Source organism: Anomaloglossus baeobatrachus, chromosome 4 (assembly GCF_048569485.1).
Source record: "Anomaloglossus baeobatrachus isolate aAnoBae1 chromosome 4, aAnoBae1.hap1, whole genome shotgun sequence".
NCBI classification, from domain to species: Eukaryota; Metazoa; Chordata; class Amphibia; order Anura; family Aromobatidae; genus Anomaloglossus; species Anomaloglossus baeobatrachus.
Window position 1 is genome coordinate 261,831,249 of NC_134356.1, and position 21,242 is coordinate 261,852,490.

General features: G+C 46.0%; 1 protein-coding gene across 3 annotated transcripts in view; it reads right to left on the minus strand.

The window, feature by feature from the left end:
* Positions 1-21,242, minus strand: part of EEA1 (early endosome antigen 1) — a 302,741-nt gene that overhangs the window by 263,638 nt on the left and 17,861 nt on the right. For 2 of the 3 annotated variants that reach the window (XM_075344800.1, XM_075344799.1), the window contains exon 2: positions 3,832-3,918. In XM_075344800.1, coding sequence (XP_075200915.1) covers positions 3,832-3,918 — 87 coding nt within the window. Of the gene's footprint in view, positions 1-942; positions 1,072-3,831; positions 3,919-21,242 lie in introns of all 3 variants that reach the window. The other variant, XM_075344801.1, reaches the window with a different exon arrangement.

The following is a 21,242-nucleotide window of genomic DNA, read 5'->3' on the forward strand; positions in this document are numbered from 1 at the left end:
GATTTTTCTCTCGCCCCATAGACTTAAATGGGTGCGAGAGAAACCAGGATCGCATTACAGTCGCAGCATCCTGCAATTGTTTTCTCGGTCCGATTAGAGCTGAGAAAATAATCGCTCATGTGTGCTGACACACAGGCTAATATTGGTCCAAGTGGAATGCGATGTTTTATCGCACTCCACTTGCACCGTTTTTCTCGCCGTGTGTCTTAGGCCTTATACATGAACACTTATCTAATTGAATATATGCTTTGTATCACTTTTGGGCAGTTTCATGCAACATATTAAAGGGAATCTGTCACCAGGTTTTTGCTACCTTATTTGAGAGCAGCACAATATAGGTAAATCACTTACTGTACTGGGTGCAGAGTTTTTTTTGAGGTAGCAAAGCTTAGAAGTTAACCCCGCCCACAATACAGCTTTCTGTGTACATTGTATAGGAACAGTGAGCTGCTAATCAGTGTTGGGGGCTGTGGATGGACCAGGGCTCATGGGTGATCTAGTGCAGGCAGTGAATCTCAAGCACTCATTGTATTGCAACAACAGCAGACAGCCTAATAAGCGAGACATGGCTGAAATCAGTGTCTCAGTCCTTGCTTCATCCTACCCTTAGATTACATTGCAAAAAAAAAAATTGCCGACAGATTCCCTTTAAATAAAATGAATTTAAAAATAAAAAAAATAACCAAAAGAAACTATTTTACTCTAAATCTTGCCAATAGATTAGTTATCACTGCGCCAACAAAATAGATTATCTGCCAATAGATTCAGAGAACAAAAAGAGCCACAAAGAGACCACCAAATATAAGCCAAACCGCAACATGCAAATCTGGAGAAATAGTATAATCTTTCAGCAGAGGATACTTGATTCAATGACGAGAAGGAACCAAACAGCCCAGAAGCAAGGAAGTGGAGCTATATAAACTATGAAATATAGAGACCCACAGTTGCGTCGATAGGATCACTGGATGGCTGCTGTCTCCTTGTTTCTGACTCCACGTGATCATTCTCGTAATGTTCAGCGAGCTCAGGGGCAGTGATATACATTTTCATGCATACAGGACAGATGAATCCCTGTAGGACGAATATATAAAACTCCAAACTCAATATGTTAAATGGTTTATTGAGCTTTGTAGGAGGCACCTTATTTTATACCATGAACAGAAAGAAATGATAGTTTCATGAGCACCACAAATATAGGGAAAAATAGGTTCTGAAATAAGGCTTAAAATGAAAGAGTTCCTCAAAGATGGGTATACCGGGAAAGTGGTTGTAAACACATAAAACGTATGTTTTGGATCCAGTCATCAGACAAAATGGATTTTCTTACTGTTTCTAGCTTGTTACTTAGGAAACTGACCACCTTTGCTAGACTCCAGCGGTGGCTCTAAAGGGTGCTTTAGGCTGCTTTCACACTACGTCTTTTTAACATGCGTCCTGAACGTTTTTTTGCTGCAAAAGCGGATCCTGCTTTTACAGCAAAAAACGCATGCAAACGCATGTGTTACTTTGCAGGATCCTGTCACTGGATGTTTAGGGGCGGGCATTGGAGTCATGTGATCGGGAGTGATGGGAACTAAAAGTGCCAGACTGGGAGCCGGCATCTGACAGCTGCGAGGCTCGTAACCAAGGTAAACATCGGGTATACTTGCTTGGATACCCGATATTTCCTTTGGTTACAAGCGTCTGCAGCTGCTAGGAGCCGGGCTCCCTGCACACGTTACCAACGTAAACATCGGGTAACTAAGATAAGTGGTTACCCGATGTTTACCTTGGTTACGAGTGTCCGCAGCTCTCAGGTGGGGGAGAGGGAGGGTGAGAGACAGAGAGGTAGGAGAGAGATAGACTGATCACAGGGCTGGTTTCTGGGCATGCTCAGTAGAGCAAGCAGGATCCTGTCTATCAGCACGCCAGCATTCACCTGCGTTTGCGTGCTGTTTAGTCAGGATCCAGCAATTTGCAGAAGTTGGACGCAGCTCAAAAACGCTACAAGTAGCGTTTTTGAAAGATGTTAAAAAACTGCAAGTCGCTGGATCCTCACTATAACGCACGCAAACGCAGGTGAACGCATGTTGACGCGAGTCCATTGCAAATGCATTGAAATGAAAACGCATTTGCACTGGATCCGTTTCTGCGTTAAAAAAACGTTCAGGACGCATGTTAAAAAGACGTAGTGTGAAAGCAGCCTTACACACTGCGACTTCGCTACCGATCTCGTTTGCGATGTGACACGCCAGATCGCAGATGCGATCTGCCGAGATCGCACATAGGTAGTTTTAATAGCGCCGGTCGCATGTGCGATCTCGGCAGGTCGCATGTGCGATCTCGGCAGATCGCATCTGCGATCTGGCGTGTCACATCACTAACGAGATCGCTAGCGATGTCGCAGCGTGTAAAGCACCCTTTAGGCAATGAGCACACTGCTTACAAAGTCTTTACAATAGAGCTCGCAAGCACGCCTGTAAAGCAGCCAGATTGCACCGTTAGTTCCTGATCCCAGCCAGCTTTACGGCTACTCTGCTCCTCGCAAAGGCAAAGCTACAAAGCTATTTCCTATTGATTAAATGTGTGTGTGCATATAATATATGTGTAGCAGGAGAAAAGACATTGCACATAAATGTATGTATGTATGTATGTATGTATGTATGTATGTATGTATGTATTATTGTATGCACTCTGCTGTGTATGAACTTATTCTGGGGGCTTAGGTGCTGGAGTTTCTTGGCTGTATTCATGTATCTTGGTGTTACCAAAATATGGGGTTATTGTCTATTCTTGGTCACTGGCTGTGCAGCCTTGCTTTTTAATTGTTTTTAATCCTTGTTAAATAAAGGTTTTTTTCCATTTTCTCTATTTTGGGCTGTGCTCATTTATGTGCAACGTCTTTTCTCCTGCTACACATTGTTTTCCGTGTTGCACTTGTAGCACCCCTTCTGTTATTATTTTCCAATAGTGGTGCGCTCCCCATTGTTTATTACATATAATATAATATAATAATATAGAGTGAGTGTATTAATATACTCAATCACCGCTGCTCTCCAGTGTACAATGCCGTTATTCTCGTCTTCTTAGTGACGTCACCACCCTGCAAAGACTCTCCAGGTAACACTGAGACCTGCTTGACCCGGAAGTGACTTTTACAAGGCAAGTCTACGGAGCGTTAGAACGAGGCTCCGTAGACTTACATTGTAAAAGAGGCTTCCAGCTCATGCATACAGCCGACGAGTCGCAATTACGGTGACGTCCCAAAGAAGAGATGAAGGCAAGCACTGGAGAAGGTGGCAATAGGCGAGTATAGTAAAGGGGTTCTCCACTACTTGGACAACCCTTTCACATTCCCCGCCATAAAATAGAAAAAAGAAAAAGCCTATACTCCCCTTCGGTGCCGGCACATATCCATAGCTGTTAGAACTCGCATTTACGGGGCCCACGTGACATTGTTATGATACGAGAGCCATACACCTTACCTGCGCTGGTTTCCCTCTCTCCACCTTTGGACATGTAAGAATCAGCGACAGTTCTCAATTCTTGTTGATTACTTAACCGTTCGAAGGTGGGGAGAGGGAAACCGGCACTGATTCGGTGCGGGGCTCGAACATCATAATGTCACATGGACCCCGGGAATGTGCATTCTGTGTGCAAGAACCATGCTGGCACCAGAGGAGACTATAAGCTTTCCAATTTTTATGGGGGCAAAAATGAAAAATGAGAAGGGGGTGTCTCAAGACAAAGCTTTGGTATAATTATTAGGACTCTTCCATGATGTGAGTGAGACTATGAAGATTTCAAAAAGTAAGATCTATTGGCAAACTATAAAGCATACCAGTAATTTACCTCTGAAGTGCTTTCATTGTTCACAGTGTTCCCAGGAGTTGCAGAAGATTCAGATTCCGCATTCTGAGCTCCAACTCTCCCAGGAGTCTAAAATAAAAGAGATGAAATATTAAAATCATTATAAAAAGAGGAACAAATTAAAAATTTATAAAACTATACACAACATAGGAAACATCCAAAAGTCAAAAAGGAGAATGTGTGTCGTGATACACAATAGCCAGTTAGGCTGATTTTACACTACGTTTATTTAACATGCGTCATGAACGTTTTTTTTGCTGTAAAAGTGGACCCTGTTTTTACAAAGGACAACGCATGCAAACGCATGTGTTATTTTGCAGGATCCTGCCACTTGAAGTTTATGGGCGGGCATTGGAGTCATGTGATCGGGAGTGAGGGGAACTGAACGTGATAGACTGGGAGCCGGCATCTGACAGTTGCAGACGCTGGTAACCAAGGTAAACATCGGGTAACTAAGCGAAGTGCTTTGCTTGGATACCCGATATTTACCTTGGTTACGGGCATCCGTAGCTGCTAGGAGCCGGGCTGCCTGCTCCCTGCACACGTAACCAAGGTAAACATTGGGTAACTAAGCAAAGCGCTTTGCTTGGTTACCCGATATTTACCTTGGTTACGAGCGTTCGACGCTCTCAGGCGGGGGAGAGAGGGACTGATCACACCAGGCTGGTTTCTGGGCATGCTCAGTAGAGCAAGCAGGATCCTGTCTATCAGCATGCCAGCGTTCACATGCGTTTGCGTGCAGTATAGTCAGGATCCAGTGAAAAACAGTATTTGGATGCAGCTCAAAAACGTTACAAGTAGCGTTTTTGAAAAAAGTTAAAAAACTGCAAGTCGCTGGATCCTCACTATAACGCACGCAAACGCAGGTGAACGCATGTTGACGCGAGTCCATTGCAAATGCATTGAAATGAAAACGCATTTGCACGGGATCCATTTTTACGTTAAAAAAACGTTCATGACGCATGTTAAAAAAAACGTAGTGTGAAAGCAGCCTATCACAGGGCTTTAAAAATAAAAAAAGAAGTGTAGGTCTCAAACGTGAGACCCTCACCTATAAGACCTATTTAGTGGCAATTTTTATGGTTGAATGAATGAATGAATGAATGAATGAAATACTCAGCGAAGCAGGGAGAAAAAAAAATAGGAACGCAACTGGCCATTTTTGACCCGGTGGCCTTTTTAAAGACATGAAAGCTGGGCTCTTATTTGTTGCAGTGGGTCATAAGGCAAGTTCTAAGGTTAAACTTAGGGAATAACTCAGTATGTTGAGAATAACTCTATCAGTAGGTTGCTAAATAACTTACTGATTGCAAGGAGTCCAACTACTGGAACCCCCATCAATCCCAAAATCAGGGTTCTGGAATCAGGGTCTTGCAGCCCAGACTAAAGGCTTGTGATTGACCGGTGCTTCATAATTGTCTATGGGACTGCCAGAGAAAACATACAGTCGTGGCTGAAAGTGTGGGCACCCTTGAAATTGTTCCAGAAAATGAAGTATTTCTCCCAGAAAATTATTGCAATTAAATATGTATGAAAAAATATGTATGTCTTTTATGTGTATTGTAACAACACAGAAAAAAAAAGGCCAAACTGGACATAATTTCACACAAATCTCCAAAAATAGACCAAAACAAAAAATTGTTCAGCAAACAACTTTGTTTCAAGCATGTGATCCTCCTTAAAAATCACCTATGGCAAGTAATAGGTGTGGGCAATATGAAGATAACACCTGAAACCAGATAAAAAGGCTAGAGGTTGACATAATCTTTGCATAGTGTGTGTGTGGGCCACACTAAACATGGATAACAAAAAGAGCAGAGAACTGTTTGAGGGCTTGAGAATCCACATTGTTGTAAAATATCAACAATCTCAAGGTGACAAGTCCATCTCCAGAGATCTTGATGTTCCTTTGTCCACGGTGTGCAATAGAATTAAGAAGTTAACAACCCATGGTACTGTAGCTAATCCCCCTGGACATGAAGGATGGCAGAGAAAAATTAATAAAAGATTGCAACGCAGGATAGTCCGGAAGGCGGATAAGCAGCCCCAATCAAGTTCCAAAGAAAGTCAAGCTGTCCTTCAGGCACAAGGTGCATCAAAGCCAGCAGAAGCTGTTGGCATTTGAATAAAATAAAATGCTATGGCAGGAGACCCAGGAGAACCTCGCTGCGGACAGACAAAAAAGCTAGACTGCAGTTTGCCAAAATGTTCATGAGGAAGCCAAAAATCCTCCTGGGAAAGTGTCTTGTGAACAGACGAGACTAAAATTAGAACTTTTTGGGAAAGGATATCATTCTATTGTTTACCGAAAACAGAATGAGGTATACAGAAAACAAACAGTACCTACAGTCAAATATGGTGGAGGTTCAAAGATGTTTTTGGGTTATTTTGCAGACTATGGCACTGGGAGCCTTGATTGTGTGCAACGAATCAAGAAATCTGAAGATCACCAAAGGATTTTGGTTGCTATGTAGAACCCAGTATCAGAAAGCTGGGTTTATGTCCTAGATCATGGGTCTTCCAGCGGGACAATGACCCCCAAACATACTGCAAGAAGCCCCCAGAAATGGAAGGAAACAAAGCACTGGAGAGTTCTGGAATGGCCAGCAATGAGTCCGGATCTCAATCCCATTGAACACCTGTGGAGAGATCTTGAAACTGATGTAGGGAGACGGCACCCCTCAAACATGAGAGACCTGGAGCAGTTTGCAAAAGAAGAGTGGTCCAGAATTCCAGGTGAGAGGTGTAAGAAGCTTGTTGATGGTTACAGGAAGCAATTGATTGCAGTTATTTATTCCAAAGGGTGTGCAACCAAAAATTGAGTTGAGGGTGCCAACAATTTTGTCCAGCCCATTTTTGGAGTTGTGTGTGAAATTATATCCATTTTACCTTTTATTTCTGGGTTTTGGTTTTTTTTTTGTTACAATATACACAAAGGAAATAAACAGATGTATAACAAAACATGTAATTACAGTTATTTTCTGGGAGAAAAACTTAATTTTCCGGAATAATTTAAACGGTGTCAACACTTTCAGCCGTGACTATGTCTGGAACAGAGGTTGGGAACGAATGGCTCGCGAGCCAAATGTTGCTCTTTTGATGGTTGCATCTGGCTTGCAGACAAATCTTTAATAAATAAATAAAAAAAAATACCGTACTTTCTGGTTTATAAGACGCACTTTTTTCCCCCCCAAAACTGGGTGCGTCTTACAAACCGCATATTGCTTACCAAGATGGCAGTGGTGGCGCAGGGTTGGCGATACTGCGCAGTCGTGGGGTGTCGCGGCAGCAAGCCTACAGTTCCTTCTTTGAATCTCCCGCAATTGACAAGATCAACTTCAAGAAAATGGTTGTGGAGGCGGCTCATCCACAGATAGGACTTGCGGCCATTTTCTTGAAGTCCATCGCGTCAATCTGTGCATGCGCTGCAGCCATTTTCTTGAAGTCGATTTTGACAACTGCGGAGATTCAAAGCAGCCCGCCGGCAGATCAATGGTCTTCGCTCCTGCGACACCCCACGGGCCCGCAGAAGTAATGCCAACCCTCCGTGTTCTGACCCTCTTGAGCTGCGACACCCCCTCCTCGGTGCCGGCAGCATTGCCTACCCTGCCTCCTGGGACCCTCTGAGCCACTCCACCACCGCTGCTCCCCCTGGGGAGTATGGCTCTCATGGAATTACATTTTAAATTATGTGGTGTGCATGGCTCTCTCAGCCAAAAAAGGTTCCTGACCCCTGGTCTGGAGGGACAAATTCTACATGCCGATGAGGACCTCAAGCATATTGAAGTAAAGTTACTCAAAGCAATTGTCCTAACCACACAAAATACTACAGCTGTGGCTGATGAGGCAATCGTTAAACATAGCGGGAAACTGGCCCATTTTTACTACAAAACCAGAGCTACTCATAGGTTCCCTTTAAATATTCTCTGGAGAACGAAGCATAAAAGTAGCAACAGTTTTCATCTGGTGATCTGGATAAACCTAGAAGCAATGAGGAAAATAGATAAACATAGAAACCGTGGGATAATTTAAGGATTTACTTTCAGGATTAAAGGATTAGATTATAACAAGAATGTATCTGAATAACTGGCCAACAAAGTCGTGTTAATCACAATGGCTAGTTGGCTTCATTTATTTAGCTGGACAATGCAACATTATCATTTTTTGCATTGCCGTTATGTTCCATTGGCTCATTATAAGGGTACGTTATCCGACGATCCGGACATGCTGGAGGGCCGCAAGTGCTGTCCACAGGAGACCGAGACTACTTGTGCCTACGATCAAAGTTCGGGCCGCTGCGGTGTCTCTGTTCTCCCAGCGGAGAACACTCGCGGCCCCACATCAATAAAATGACATGCTGCGGCTCAGGAAGAAGTTGCACAGCAGGTCAGTTTACGCTGCGTGAAAAACAAAGCACAGTGGCCATGGGATTTCTAGAAATCCCATCCACTGTGCAACACAGCTTTTTGGACACAGCGAAAACACAGAGTTGAAAACGCTGTGAATCCTAATCGTGGGCACACAGCCAAAGAGGTGGTGCGCGAGTCACGATAGCGCTCACAGGGACGTTTCTCAAATGTGACACCACAATACACGGATTGGCCGTGGTTGCCCAACCAGAGTATGACAGCTTCACAAAATTTCCATGAGGCTGGACGAGCTGTGGCCACAGAGTGCATTGTGGTCAGAGATTGGACCGATGTGCAGACGTCTGAACGAGGCCTTATGTTTTGCTGTAATGTAACGCATAACACCTCAGGTTAAAAACAGAAAAAGAAAGCACTTCCATGATTACACAAAAAAAAAGCTGACACTTTCATTGCCTATTTAAGGGCCTCGTTCAGACCTGGAATCTGGTCAAAATGCTTTTTGTGTTTTTTTCTTTTTCTTTTTTTAAAGACAAAGCACAACACCTCACAACATATATAAAAATAACTGTCATGGAAAGGGGAATGCTAACTAAAATATATGTATGGTGGTTGTCCTTCCATAATAGAACTACAACAGACATGTATTTTAGATATTTTTTTTTTATTGAAGGCACCACCAGCAGGTTTTTGTCTTTATTTCACTGCTGGAGTAGTGCTTTAAGTCTTTGTTCTCTGCCTCTATATTCACCTTACTGCATTTTCACCTTCTATCACCGCCACCCCGGTCAGTCTCCAGCGATTTGTGACCTGACGACTGCTCCAGACGTCACAACTCAATACACCTCTATGAGAGCCTCGTTCTTACTCCCACAGACTTGCATTAAGACCTTGTGACGCACTTTCTGACTTCCGGCCAGTCAGAAGTTATGGGCACAAGATGGCGCTCTGAAACTGGAGCGGTGCAAACAAAAAAAAAAAGACGAAAACGCCAGAGGGTAAGTAAAATACAGGGAGCAGGGTCCTTTGATTTAAAGCGTACCAATCACCAGGATTTTTCTGTATAACCTAAAGCCAGTGCTATACTGTCACTATCAGGCTGATTCTATACATAAAACAACCTTATATACAGTGCCTACAAGTAGTATTCAACCCCCTGCAGATTTAGCAGGTTTACACATTTGGAATTAACTTGGCATTGTGACATTTGGACTGTAGATCAGCCTGGAAGTGTGAAATGCACTGCAGCAAAAAAGAATGTTATTTCTTTTTTTATTTTTTTTTTTTTAAATTGTGAAAAGTTTATTCAGAGGGTCATTTATTATTCAACCCCTCAAACCACAAGAATTCTGTTTGGTTCCCCTAAAGAATTAAGAAGTATTTCAGGCACAAAGAACAATGAGCTTCACATGTTTGGATTAATTATCTCTTTTTCCAGCCTTTTCTGACTAATTAAGACCCTCCCCAAACTTGTGAACAGCACTCATACTTGGTCAACATGGGAAAGACAAAAGGAGCATTCCAAGGCCATCAGAGACAAGATCGTGGAGGGTCAAAAGGCTGACAAGGGGTACAAAACCCTTTCCAAGGAGTTGGGCCTACCTGTCTCCACTGTTGGGAGCATCATCCGGAAGTGGAAGGCTTATGGAACTACCGTTAGCCTTCCACGGCCTGGACAGCCTTTGGAAGTTTCCACCCGTGCCGAGGCCAAACTTGTCCGAAGAGTCAAGGCTAACCCAAGAACAACAAGGAAGGAGCTCCGGGAAGATCTCATGGCAGTGGGGACATTGGTTTCAGTCAATACCATAAGTAACGTACTCCACCGCAATGGTCTCCGTTCCAGACGAGCCCGTAAGGTACCTTTACTTTCAAAGCGTCATGTCAAGGCTCGTCTACAGTTTGCTCATGATCACTTGGAGGACTCTGAGACAGACTGGTTCAAGGTTCTCTGGTCTGATGAGACCAAGATCGAGATCTTTGCTGCCAACCACACACGTGACGTTTGGAGACTGGATGGCACTGCATACGACCCCAAGAATACCATCCCTACAGTCAAGCATGGTGGTGGCAGCATCATGCTGTGGGGCTGTTTCTCAGCCAAGGGGCCTGGCCATCTGGTCCGCATCCATGGGAAGATGGATAGCACGGCCTACCTGGAGATTTTGGCCAAGAACCTCCGCTCCTCCATCAAGGATCTTAAGATGGGTCGTCATTTCATCTTCCAACAAGACAACAACCCAAAGCACACAGCCAAGAAAATCAAGGCCTGGTTCAAGAGGGAAAAAATCAAGGTGTTGCAGTGGCCTAGTCAGTCTCCTGACCTTAACCCAATTGAAAACTTGTGGAAGGAGCTCAAGATTAAAGTCCACATGAGACACCCAAAGAACCTAGATAACTTGGAGAAGATCTGCATGGAGGAGTGGGCCAAGATAACTCCAGAGACCTGTGCCGGCCTGATCAGGTCTTATAAAAGACGATTATTAGCTGTAATTGCAAACAAGGGTTATTCCACAAAATATTAAACCTAGGGGTTGAATAATAATTGACCCACACTTTTATGTTGAAAATTTATTAAAATTTAACTGAGCAACAAAACTTGTTGGTTTGTAAGATTTATGCATCTGTTAATAAATCCTGCTCTTGTTTGAAGTTTGCAGGCTCTAACTTATTTGCATCTTATCAAACCTGCTAAATCTGCAGGGGGTTGAATACTACTTGTAGGCACTGTAGATACACCAAGGGGTATTAACGCCAAAAAAACAAAAAGAAACCCCCATAAAATTTAATACTTTATTAATAAATACAAATTTCAAAAGGTGCAAGTAAAAACAGCCTATTCGTAGCATACACTTTAGGAGATTGGGCCCCGGGCCAAATTCCCTAGTATCACCCTTCCTGACCGCGGAGGTTGGCACCCTTGTAGATGACGGATTGGCGCCCCCGCTCACCGAGGACTGGCCCTTATGACCCTACACTCAACTTGTAGGTGCTGCTGGTCTAATTAAGGGCCTTACAAAATCCACAGTGATATCATCACATTCATCCAGAATAGTATTCTTTACTCCTCATACCCAGTGTATCATACACTTTTTTTATTGATATTCGTTGTAGACCACAATGATCAAACAATGATTAAGATAGAGGACAAGGAGTATGGATAATAATAGGACTAAATAGTCAGTTTTAGGGTTATGGCAACATCACCATTCTCCATATGTGTATGCAGCAACAAATGTCCATCACAATCGATGATAGAAAAGGCCAAATGGCCAGTACTTAGCCACATTCAGCAGCTCATTGCCCTTGCCCGACGCGTTTCTCCCCCATAGCGGGCGATCATTTGGAGGTTCATCAGGGGCTGTCCACAATTAGACCACATCAAGATGACACAATTCTGTCAAAGTCACCCACAGAAAAAGAACGGTCCTCCAATGTCATCAGCCATTGTATTGCCAGCGTGCGTTCTTATCTGTGAACAGCATGATCCCTGATCGGTAAAATTACCTCATTGGAGGACCGTTCTTTTTCTGTGGATGACTTTGACAGAATTGTGTCATCTTGATATGGTCTAATTGTGGACAGCCCCTGATGAACCTCCAAATGATCGCCCGCTATGGGGGAGAAACGCATCGGGCAAGGGCAATGAGCTGCTGAATGTGGCTAAGCACTGGCCATTTGGCCTTTTCTATCATCGATTGTGATGGACATTTGTTGCTGCATACACATATGGAGAATGGTGATGTTGCCATAATCCTAAAACTGACTATTTAGTCCTATTATTATCCATACTGCTTGTCCTTTATCTTATTCATTGTTTGATCATTGTGGTCTACAACGAATATCAATAAAAAAAGTGTATGATATACTGGGTATGAGGAGTAAAGAATACTATTCTGGATGAATGTGATGATATCACTGTGTATTTTGTAAGGCCCTTAATTAGACCAGCAGCACCTACAAGTTGAGTGTAGGGTCATAAGGGCCAGTCCTCGGTGAGCGGGGGCGCCAATCCGTCATCTACAAGGGTCCCAACCTCCGCGATCAGGAAGGGTGATACTAGGGAATTTGGCCCGGGGCCCAATCTCCTAAAGTGTATGCTATGAATAGCCTGTTTTTACTTGCACCTTTTGAAATTTGTATTTATTAATAAAGTATTAAATTTTATGGGGGTTTCTTTTTGTTTTTTTGATTCTATACATACCTTTAGTTGTCAGCTAGGATGTATAGGTTTTGAAACACATACAAGTAAAGTTTGTAAAATGAGCAGCTTTATGATTGGCAGCAGCTGGGGTGGGTATTCAGTGATTTCTGCTCCTCTGCCTATCCATCCTCCCAGTTATTTATGCTAATTCTATTATAGAATCATTTTACTGAAGAAGGACCTATGCTGATGTCATACTCATGTGACCAAAAGGGGCGGAGCCTCAGCCAACAGAAAAATATGTTGCTTCCTTGTATCAGCTATGTTGGCTGCGGCCCTGCCCCTTCTGGTCACATGGGTATGACATCAGCACAGGTCCTTCTAGTCAGAGAGTAAAACGATTCTATAATAGAATTAGCATAAATAACAGGGGGAGGACGGACAGCCAGGGGGGCAAAATTCACTAAGAACATCCACCCCAGCTATCAGTTGATCGGCAGCTGCTGTCATTCAAAAAGCTGCTCATTTTACAAAACTTTACTTGCTTGTGTTACAAATCCTATACATCCTAGCTGACAACTAAAAGGTATGTATAGAGCACAAGGCCAATGTCCAATGTACAACACAGGAAACCTGGAAAAATATTGGCGGTTAATCAATGAATAAGGGCTCTAGGTAAAATTTATAGCAAGCCAAGCTATATATGTGATGAACCACCAGTGCCTATTGATGGTTGGCAAATGTACATAGAGTCGTCTCCAAGTTGAGGTGCTGTTTGTGAAGATCCAAAAATGCCAGCAGCAACTAATCGGCTAAAAGTAAAATTAAAAATTTGTATCCTCATGTATAGCCAACCATCAATAGGCACCGGAGGTTCGTCACGTATATAGCTTGGCTTGCTATAAATTTTACCTAGAACCCTTATTCATTGATTAACCACCGATATTTTTCCAGGTTTCCTCTGTTGTACATTGGACATTGGCCTTGTGCTCTACTCATTCTATTCACCACTTCACTGTCCCACTTCTGCGGAACACAGGTAATCTCTATTTGTACTGAATACGACAACACTAGGTTTACCCCATTGGGCCCATATTCTAATATACCATTCTCCCCCTTTTTTCTCTCATTCCTCAGTCCTATATTGATCCAATCATCATCATCATTCGGGATACCTGGATCCCATCAGAATTTCCTGACCCTTTTTAACCCTTTTTACTCCATTTTATATACATGGAATAAACATTTATTTTAAATTCTAAACAATTTCCCATTGTTCTACCTTGATTTTATACTCGATCCCCATTATATCAATTTGCGTAAATTCATCTACCTACTGCATTCAACTAACCCCTGTCAGTTAGCGCGGCAGCCATACCTTTTCACTCTTGGAAATGTATTGCTTATTTTAAACTTTTAAAAAAATAATAAACTGAAAATTGGGGCGTGCAATATTATTCAGCCCCTTTAAGTTAATACTTTGTAGCGCCACCTTTTGCTGTGATTACAACTGCAGTCGCTTGGGGTATGGCTCTATCAGTTTTGCACATTGAGAGACTGAAATTCTTGCCAATTCCTTTGTAAACAGCTCGAGCTGAGTGAGGTTGGATGGAGAGAGTTTGTGAACAGCAGTTTTCAGCTCTTTCCACAGATTCTCGATTGGATTCAGGTCTGGACTTTGACTTGGCCATTCTAACACCGGGATACATTTATTTGTGAACCATTCCATTGTAGATTTTGCTTTATGTTTGGGATCATTGTTTTGTTGGAATCCAAATCTCCATCCCAGTCTCAGGTCTTTTGCAGACTCCAACAGGTATTCTTCAAGAATGGTCCTGCATTTGGCTCCATCCATCTTTCCATCAATTTTAACCATCTTCCCTGTCCCTGCTGAAGTAAACCATGATGCTGCCACCACCATGTATGACAGTGGGGATGGTGTGTTCAGGGTGATGAGCTGTATTGCTTTTACGCCAAACATAGCGTTTGGCATTGTGCCCAAAAAGTTTGACTAGGTTTCATCTGACCAGAGCACCTTCTTCCACATGTTTGGTGTCTCCCAGGTGGCTTGTGGCAAACTTTAAAGAACACTTTTTATGGATATGTTTGAGAAATGGCTTTCTTCTTGCCACTCTTCCATAAAGGCCAGATTTGTGCAGTGTACGACTGATTGTTACACTATGGACAGACTCTCCCACCTCAGCTGTAGATCTCTGCAGTTCATCTAGAGTGATCATGGGCCTCTTGGCTGCATCTCTGATCAGTCTTTTCCTTGTTTGACATGACATTTTTGAGGGACGGCTGGGTCTTGGTAGATTTGCAGTGGTATGATACTCCTTCCATTTCAATATGATCGCTTGCACAGTGCTTCTTGGGATGTTTAAAGTTTTGGAAATCTTTTTGTAACCAAATCTGGCTTTACAACTTTTCCACAACAGTATCACTGACCTGCCTGTTGTGTACTTTTGTTTTCATGATGCTCTCTGTGCTTTAAACAGAACACTGAGACTATCACAGAGCTGGTGCATTTATACGGAGACTAGATTACACACAGGTGGCTTATATTTATCATCATCAGTCATTTAGGACAACATTGGATCATTCAGAGATCCTCAAACTTCTGGAGTGAGTTTGCTGCACTGAAAGTAAAGGGGCCGAATAAACCACTTTTCAGTTTTTTATTTTTTAAAACAAAAAGTTTAAAATAAATATCGTTCAATTTTACAATTGTGTCCCACTTGTTGTTGATTCTTCACTATAAAATTTAAATTTTTATCTTTATGTTTGAAGCCTGAAATGTGGGAAAAAGGTTGAAAAAAAAATCAAGGGGGCCAAATAGTTTCGCAAGGCACTGTATATGAGTGACCACCACTCCATTCAAACGGTGAACACGCACCCTCAGTTCTCCTGAGCAGTGGGAGTCTATAATTTATATTCATGACTGATCTAACACACAGCATGCATGTTTCTAAACAGGAGATATGGGAAAAGTCAGCTGTCAGACACTTCACTTTCCCAAGACCAATTGCTGAAATTGTAAATTAGCTAAATTAGCCAATATAGCTGGTAGTGTACTCTACATTAAAAACACGGAATAGTCAGATTATAATGGATATTGTGGCATAAATGGACTATGACAAGTGGTTTTCATAACTGGAGCTGCAGATCAGCTGTAATTATCTCCACTCTGGGGATATTAACAAGCCCTCTGTGTTTCCCTGGCACAATGTGCTGCGCCATTACTGTCACACTACTTTAGCGGTTTCATTATCTCGTGAGCCAAAATCCAAATCCCAAACTATATAGAGAATGATTGGCCATGAACATCAGAATGAGGTCAGACTTCACATTTTGTCTCTTCACTGTTCAATATACCACATGGAAGGAAGATTATGGGAGCAGTCTTTTATGCAAACCCTTCTTTAAGGCTTATTTTTTTCCAAAGTTGAGTCCATTTTCTTAGTACATTATTACTTGTGTTATTCCCATCATAAAGTTAGCACTCATTCAAAGCATTGCTAACTTCCAGATAGGTGGAGAGCTGACTGCAGAGACCCCCACCAACCCTGAGAATGAGACTTTTAACCCCTTCACGACCATGGACGGAAAGATCCGTCCTTGTGCCCTGGGCCTTAACGACCAAGGACGGATCTTTCCGTCATGGCGGAATCGCGGCACCGGAGCCTCCGGTGACTGCAATATGTTAACAAAAAACGCAGATTCGGGGAGGAGGGGACCTGTTCCTGACCTTAGGAGGGGTGGTGCCTCCTCCCCGGACCTACGGAGGCTGTGATTGGCTGACAAACGCCGCTCAACCAATCACAGCCACTGTAATGTTCCAGCCATTTAAAATGACTGAAACATTGAAATCCAGCCCTGGCCAGTGCAGCTGTAGCACTGGCCATTGGCTGGAGCTGTGTGACCTCACTGGATCACCCTCCCCCAGCTCCAATGCTCTGATTGGAGAGATCGGCCTTGTGACCGATTTCTCCAATCACAGTGGAGCTGTTGCCGGTGACCGCCCCCATCAGCTTCACTTGTCCCTGCAGCACGCTGAGCACAGTGAGTGTATGTACACAGTGCAATGGCAGGGCGACAAGCTCCGGTCCCATGCTGTTATGGACCGGAGCATGGGACCCGGAAGTTGCCGCGCTGCCATTGCACTGTACGAAAAGCGTCCCGATCCGCCGCCGCTGCCCTCCGCGATCTGCCACCTGTCTCCCCGATCTCCTGCCCTCACCCCCACACCTCCCGATCCGCTGCCGCCACCGCTCCCCCCAATGTGCTGCACGGCCCCTCACCTCCGTGCAGCAGATCGGAGGGAGCGGTGGCACTATGACAGATGGAGGAGGACAGGGATCGTGCACCTTGTCCTCCTCCATCTGTCAGTGCCACCGCTCCCTCCGATCTGCTGCCCGGCCCCTCCCCCTCGTGATCGGTGCCCGCCCCCTCCCCTCCGTGATGTGCTGTTCGCCCCCTCCCCTCCCCTCCCCTCCGTGATGTGCTGCTCGCCCCCTCCCCTCCCCTCCGTGATGTGCTGCTCGCCCCCTCCCCTCCCCTCCGTGATGTGCTGCTCGCCCCCTCCCCTCCCCTCCGTGATGTGCTGCTCGCCCCCTCCCCTCCGTGATGTGCTGCTCGCCCCCTCCCCTCACCTCCGTGATGTGCTGCTCGCCCCCTCCCCTCCCCTCCGTGATGTGCTGCTCGCCCCCTCCCCTCCGTGATGTGCTGCTCACCCCCTCCCCTCTCCTCCGTGATGTGCTGCTCACCCCCTCCCCTCCGTGATGTGCTGCTCGCCCCCTCCCCTCCGTGATGTGCTGCTCGCCCCCTCCCCTCCCCTCCGTGATGTGCTGCTCGCCCCCTCCCCTCCCCTCCGTGATGTGCTGCTCGCCCCCTCCCCTCCCCTCCGTGATGTGCTGCTCGCCCCCTCCCCTCCCCTCCGTGATGTGCTGCTCGCCCCCTCCCCTCCCCTCCGTGATGTGCTGCTCGCCCCCTCCCCTCCCCTCCGTGATGTGCTGCTCACCCCCTCCCCTCTCCTCCGTGATGTGCTGCTCGCCCCCTCCCCTCTCCTCCGTGATGTGCTGCTCGCCCCCTCCCCTCCCCTCCGTGATGTGCTGCTCGCCCCCTCCCCTCCCCTCCGTGATGTGCTGCTCGCCCCCTCCCCTCCGTGATGTGCTGCTCGCCCCCTCCCCTCCGTGATGTGCTGCTCGCCCCCTCCCCTCCGTGATGTGCTGCTCGCCCCCTCCCCTCCGTGATGTGCTGCTCGCCCCCTCCCCTCCGTGATGTGCTGCTCGCCCCCTCCCCTACGTGATGTGCTGCACGCTCCCCCCACCTCTCACCCCCGTGGTCAGCTACCCGCCCCCTCCCCTGTCACCGCCGTGATGTGCGCTCCCTCCCCTGTCACCGCCGTGATGTGCGCTCCCTCCCCTGTCACCGCCGTGATGTGCGCTCCCTCCCCTGTCACCGCCGTGATGTGCGCTCCCTCCCCTGTCACCGCCGTGATGTGCGCTCCCTCCCCTGTCACCGCCGTGATGTGCGCTCCCTCCCCTGTCACCGCCGTGATCTGTGCTCCCTCACCTGTCACCCCCGTGATCTGTGCTCCCTCCCCTGTCACCCCCGTGATCTGCTGTCCACTCTCCCTCCACCTCTCACCCCCGTGATCTGCGCTCTGCTCACCTGTCTCCCCCGTGATCTGCGCGCTCTCACCTCTCACCCCCGTGATCTGTGCTTCCTCACCTGTCACCCCGTGATCTGTGCTTCCTCACCTGTCACCCCGTGATCTGTGCTCCCTCACCTGTCACCCCAGTGATCTGCTGTCCGCTCTCCCTCACCTCTCACCCCCGTGATCTGTGCTCTGCTCACCTGTCTCCTCCGTGATCTGCGCTGCGCTCCCTCCCCCACCTCTCACCCTCCCCGATCTGCTGCCTCCTTCATCTCCTGTGATCCAGCTGCCTAAATCCATCCTGTAGGGTAACTATCCCCTTCCCACCCATCCCTCCCAACCCGCTCCCTCCCCCCATCCTCTGCCGCTCCTGCATCCACTGCGCCCTCTCCCATCCGCCCCCACCCTATCCCAGCCGCCGTCTCACAATCACAGATGCTCCCTTTAGATGCCGCTGCCCCCCCATCTGCTGCCGCCCCATCTGCCGCCCCCTCCCCCCCCATCTTCCGCTGGTTTTTTTTTCTATGCCATGGGGGTCTAGTTTCCAAAATGGGGTCACATGTGGGGGAGCTCCACTGTTTCGGCACCTCAGGGGGTCTCCAAACAGCATGGAATACGCTAATTATCCCAGACAATTTTGCGTTTGAAACGTCAAATGACGCTTCTTGCCTTCCGAGCCCTGCTGTGCGCCCAAACATTTGAGTTCCACCACATATGAGGTATCTGCGTACTCAGGAGAAATTGCACAATACATTTTATGGTGCAATTTTTCCTGATACCCTTGTGAAAAAAAAAGCTACCTGGTTGAAGTAACAATTTTGTGGTAAAAAAGTTTTTTTTTATTTTCACGGCTCAACTCTATTAACTTTTGTGAAGCCCCCAGAGGCTCAAAGTGCTCAATAAACATCTAGAAAAATTCCATGAGGGGTCTAGTTTCCAAAATGGGGTCACATGTGGGGGAGCTCCACTGTTTCGGCACCTCAGGGGCTCTCCAAACGCAACATGGTGCGGCTAACGATTCCAGCTAATTTTCTGTTCAAAAAAGTCAAATGGCGCTCCTTCCCTTCCGAGTCCTGCCGTGCGCCCAAACAGTGGTTTTTCGCCACATATGAGGTATCTGCGTGTTCAGTAGAAATTGCCCAACAAATTTTGGGGGTTCATTTAATCCTTCTACCCTTGTGAATATGCAATATTTGAGGCTAAATTAATATTTTTGTTGCAAAAAGTAAAATGTTCATTTTTTCCTTCCACATTGCTTTAGTTACTGTGAAGCACCTGAAGGGTTAACAACCTTCTTGAATGTGGTTTTGAGTAGCCTGAGGGGTGCCGTTTTTGGAATGGTGTCACTTTTGGGTGTTCTGTGTCATGTAGACCTTTCAAAATTGCTTCAAATGTGATGTGGTCCCTAAAAAAAGTGGCTTTGTAAATTTTGTTGTAAAAATGAGAAATTGCTCATAAACTTTGAACCCCTATAACTTCCTTAAATTTTTTTTTTTTTTTCCCAAAATTGTTCTGATGTAAAATAGACATGTGGGAAATGTTATTTATTAATTATTTTGTGTCATATGTCTCGTTGGTTTTAGAGCATAAAAATTCAAAGTTTGAAAATTACAAAATTTTCAAAATTTTCGCGAAATTTCCGTTTTTTTCACAAAGAAATGCAAAAAATATCGGCCTAAATTTACCACTAACATGAAGCCCAATATGTCACGAAAAAACAATCTCAGAATCACCGGGATCCGCTGAAGCGTTCCAGAGTTATAACCTCATAAAGTGACACTGGTCAGAATTGCAAAAAATGGCCTGGTCTTTAGGGTCAAAATAGGCTTGGGGCTGAAGGGGTTAAATGCCCCATTGATTCCTTATGGGATTGCCAGCGATAGCCATGCACCATACCACAGCATGTCAAGCAGTTTTTAGGGTACTTTCACACTTGCGTTTTTTTACTTCCGTCACAATCCGCCCTTTTGGAAAACAGCGGAATCCGTTAACTGATTCCGCTGTTTCCCATAGACTTGTATGGATGATGGATTGTGCCAAAAGGACCTGCGTTGCTTCCGCTGGGCGACGCTCTGTTGCTTCCGCCCAGCGGGAGGAACGCAGCATATAACGTTTTTTTGAGCAGCGGAATCCTCAGGATTTCACTGCGCATGCTCTCTCTGGCTCCCTGCACCCGTAACCAGGGTAAATATCGGGTTACCAAGCAAAGTGCTTTGCCTAGTTATACCCGATATTTACCCTGGGTATGTGTGCAGGGAGCCCAACACTTCCCCGCTTGGCTCTGCCCCCTCCCGCACTCCACTCTGCATGTATATACACATACACATACACACACACATACACACACACACACACCTGTCCTCAGCGCCATGGCCCCGCTCAGCTCCACCCAGCCCGCACTCCGCCCCCGCACACATTCTCTGCGGCCGAGCGATCAGCAGATCACCCGGCGGCCGGCTACTGGGAGCGATCAGCAGATCACCCGGCGGCCGGCTACTGGGAGCGATCAGCAGATCACCCGGCGGCCGGCTACTGGGAGCGATCAGCAGATCACCCGGCGGCCGGCTACTGGGAGCGATCAGCAGATCACCCGGCGGCCGGCTACTGGGAGCGATCAGCAGATCACCCGGCGGCCGGCTACTGGGAGCGATCAGCAGATCACCCGGCGGCCGGCTACTGGGAGCGATCAGCAGATCACCCGGCGGCCCACTACTGGGAGCGATCAGCTGATCACCCGGCGGCCGGCTACTGGGAGCGATCAGCTGATCGTTCACAATAGTCTGCCGCAAACTGTAAAAAAAAAAAAAAAATCAAAACGGATTCCGCTGTTTTGCAGCATCTGTTGCATCCGTTATGCCACTAAATGCAACACATCCGTTGCATCCGTACACAACGCAATACAACGGATGCCGTTCAACGCAAGTGTGAAACTAGCCTTAGAGAGATTATGCAGCTGGACCCCCACATTATCCCCTTTCTTCTGATACAGTATGTGAAAGCATTAAATGTTGGGAATGACCCTCTTAAGAGAACCAGTCACAAGAACCTAATGACCTAATTTTAACTTGAAAGCAATGCTAAGTTTTAAAGAGCACACCGGTCTAAAGGGGTAGTTCCACAATTACAACTCATCGGCTATACGCCGGATAGATAAGTGTCTGATCGCTGCTCCACAGCTCAGACCTCCACAGATCAAGAGGATTGAGATTATGTACCTTCCCCCATG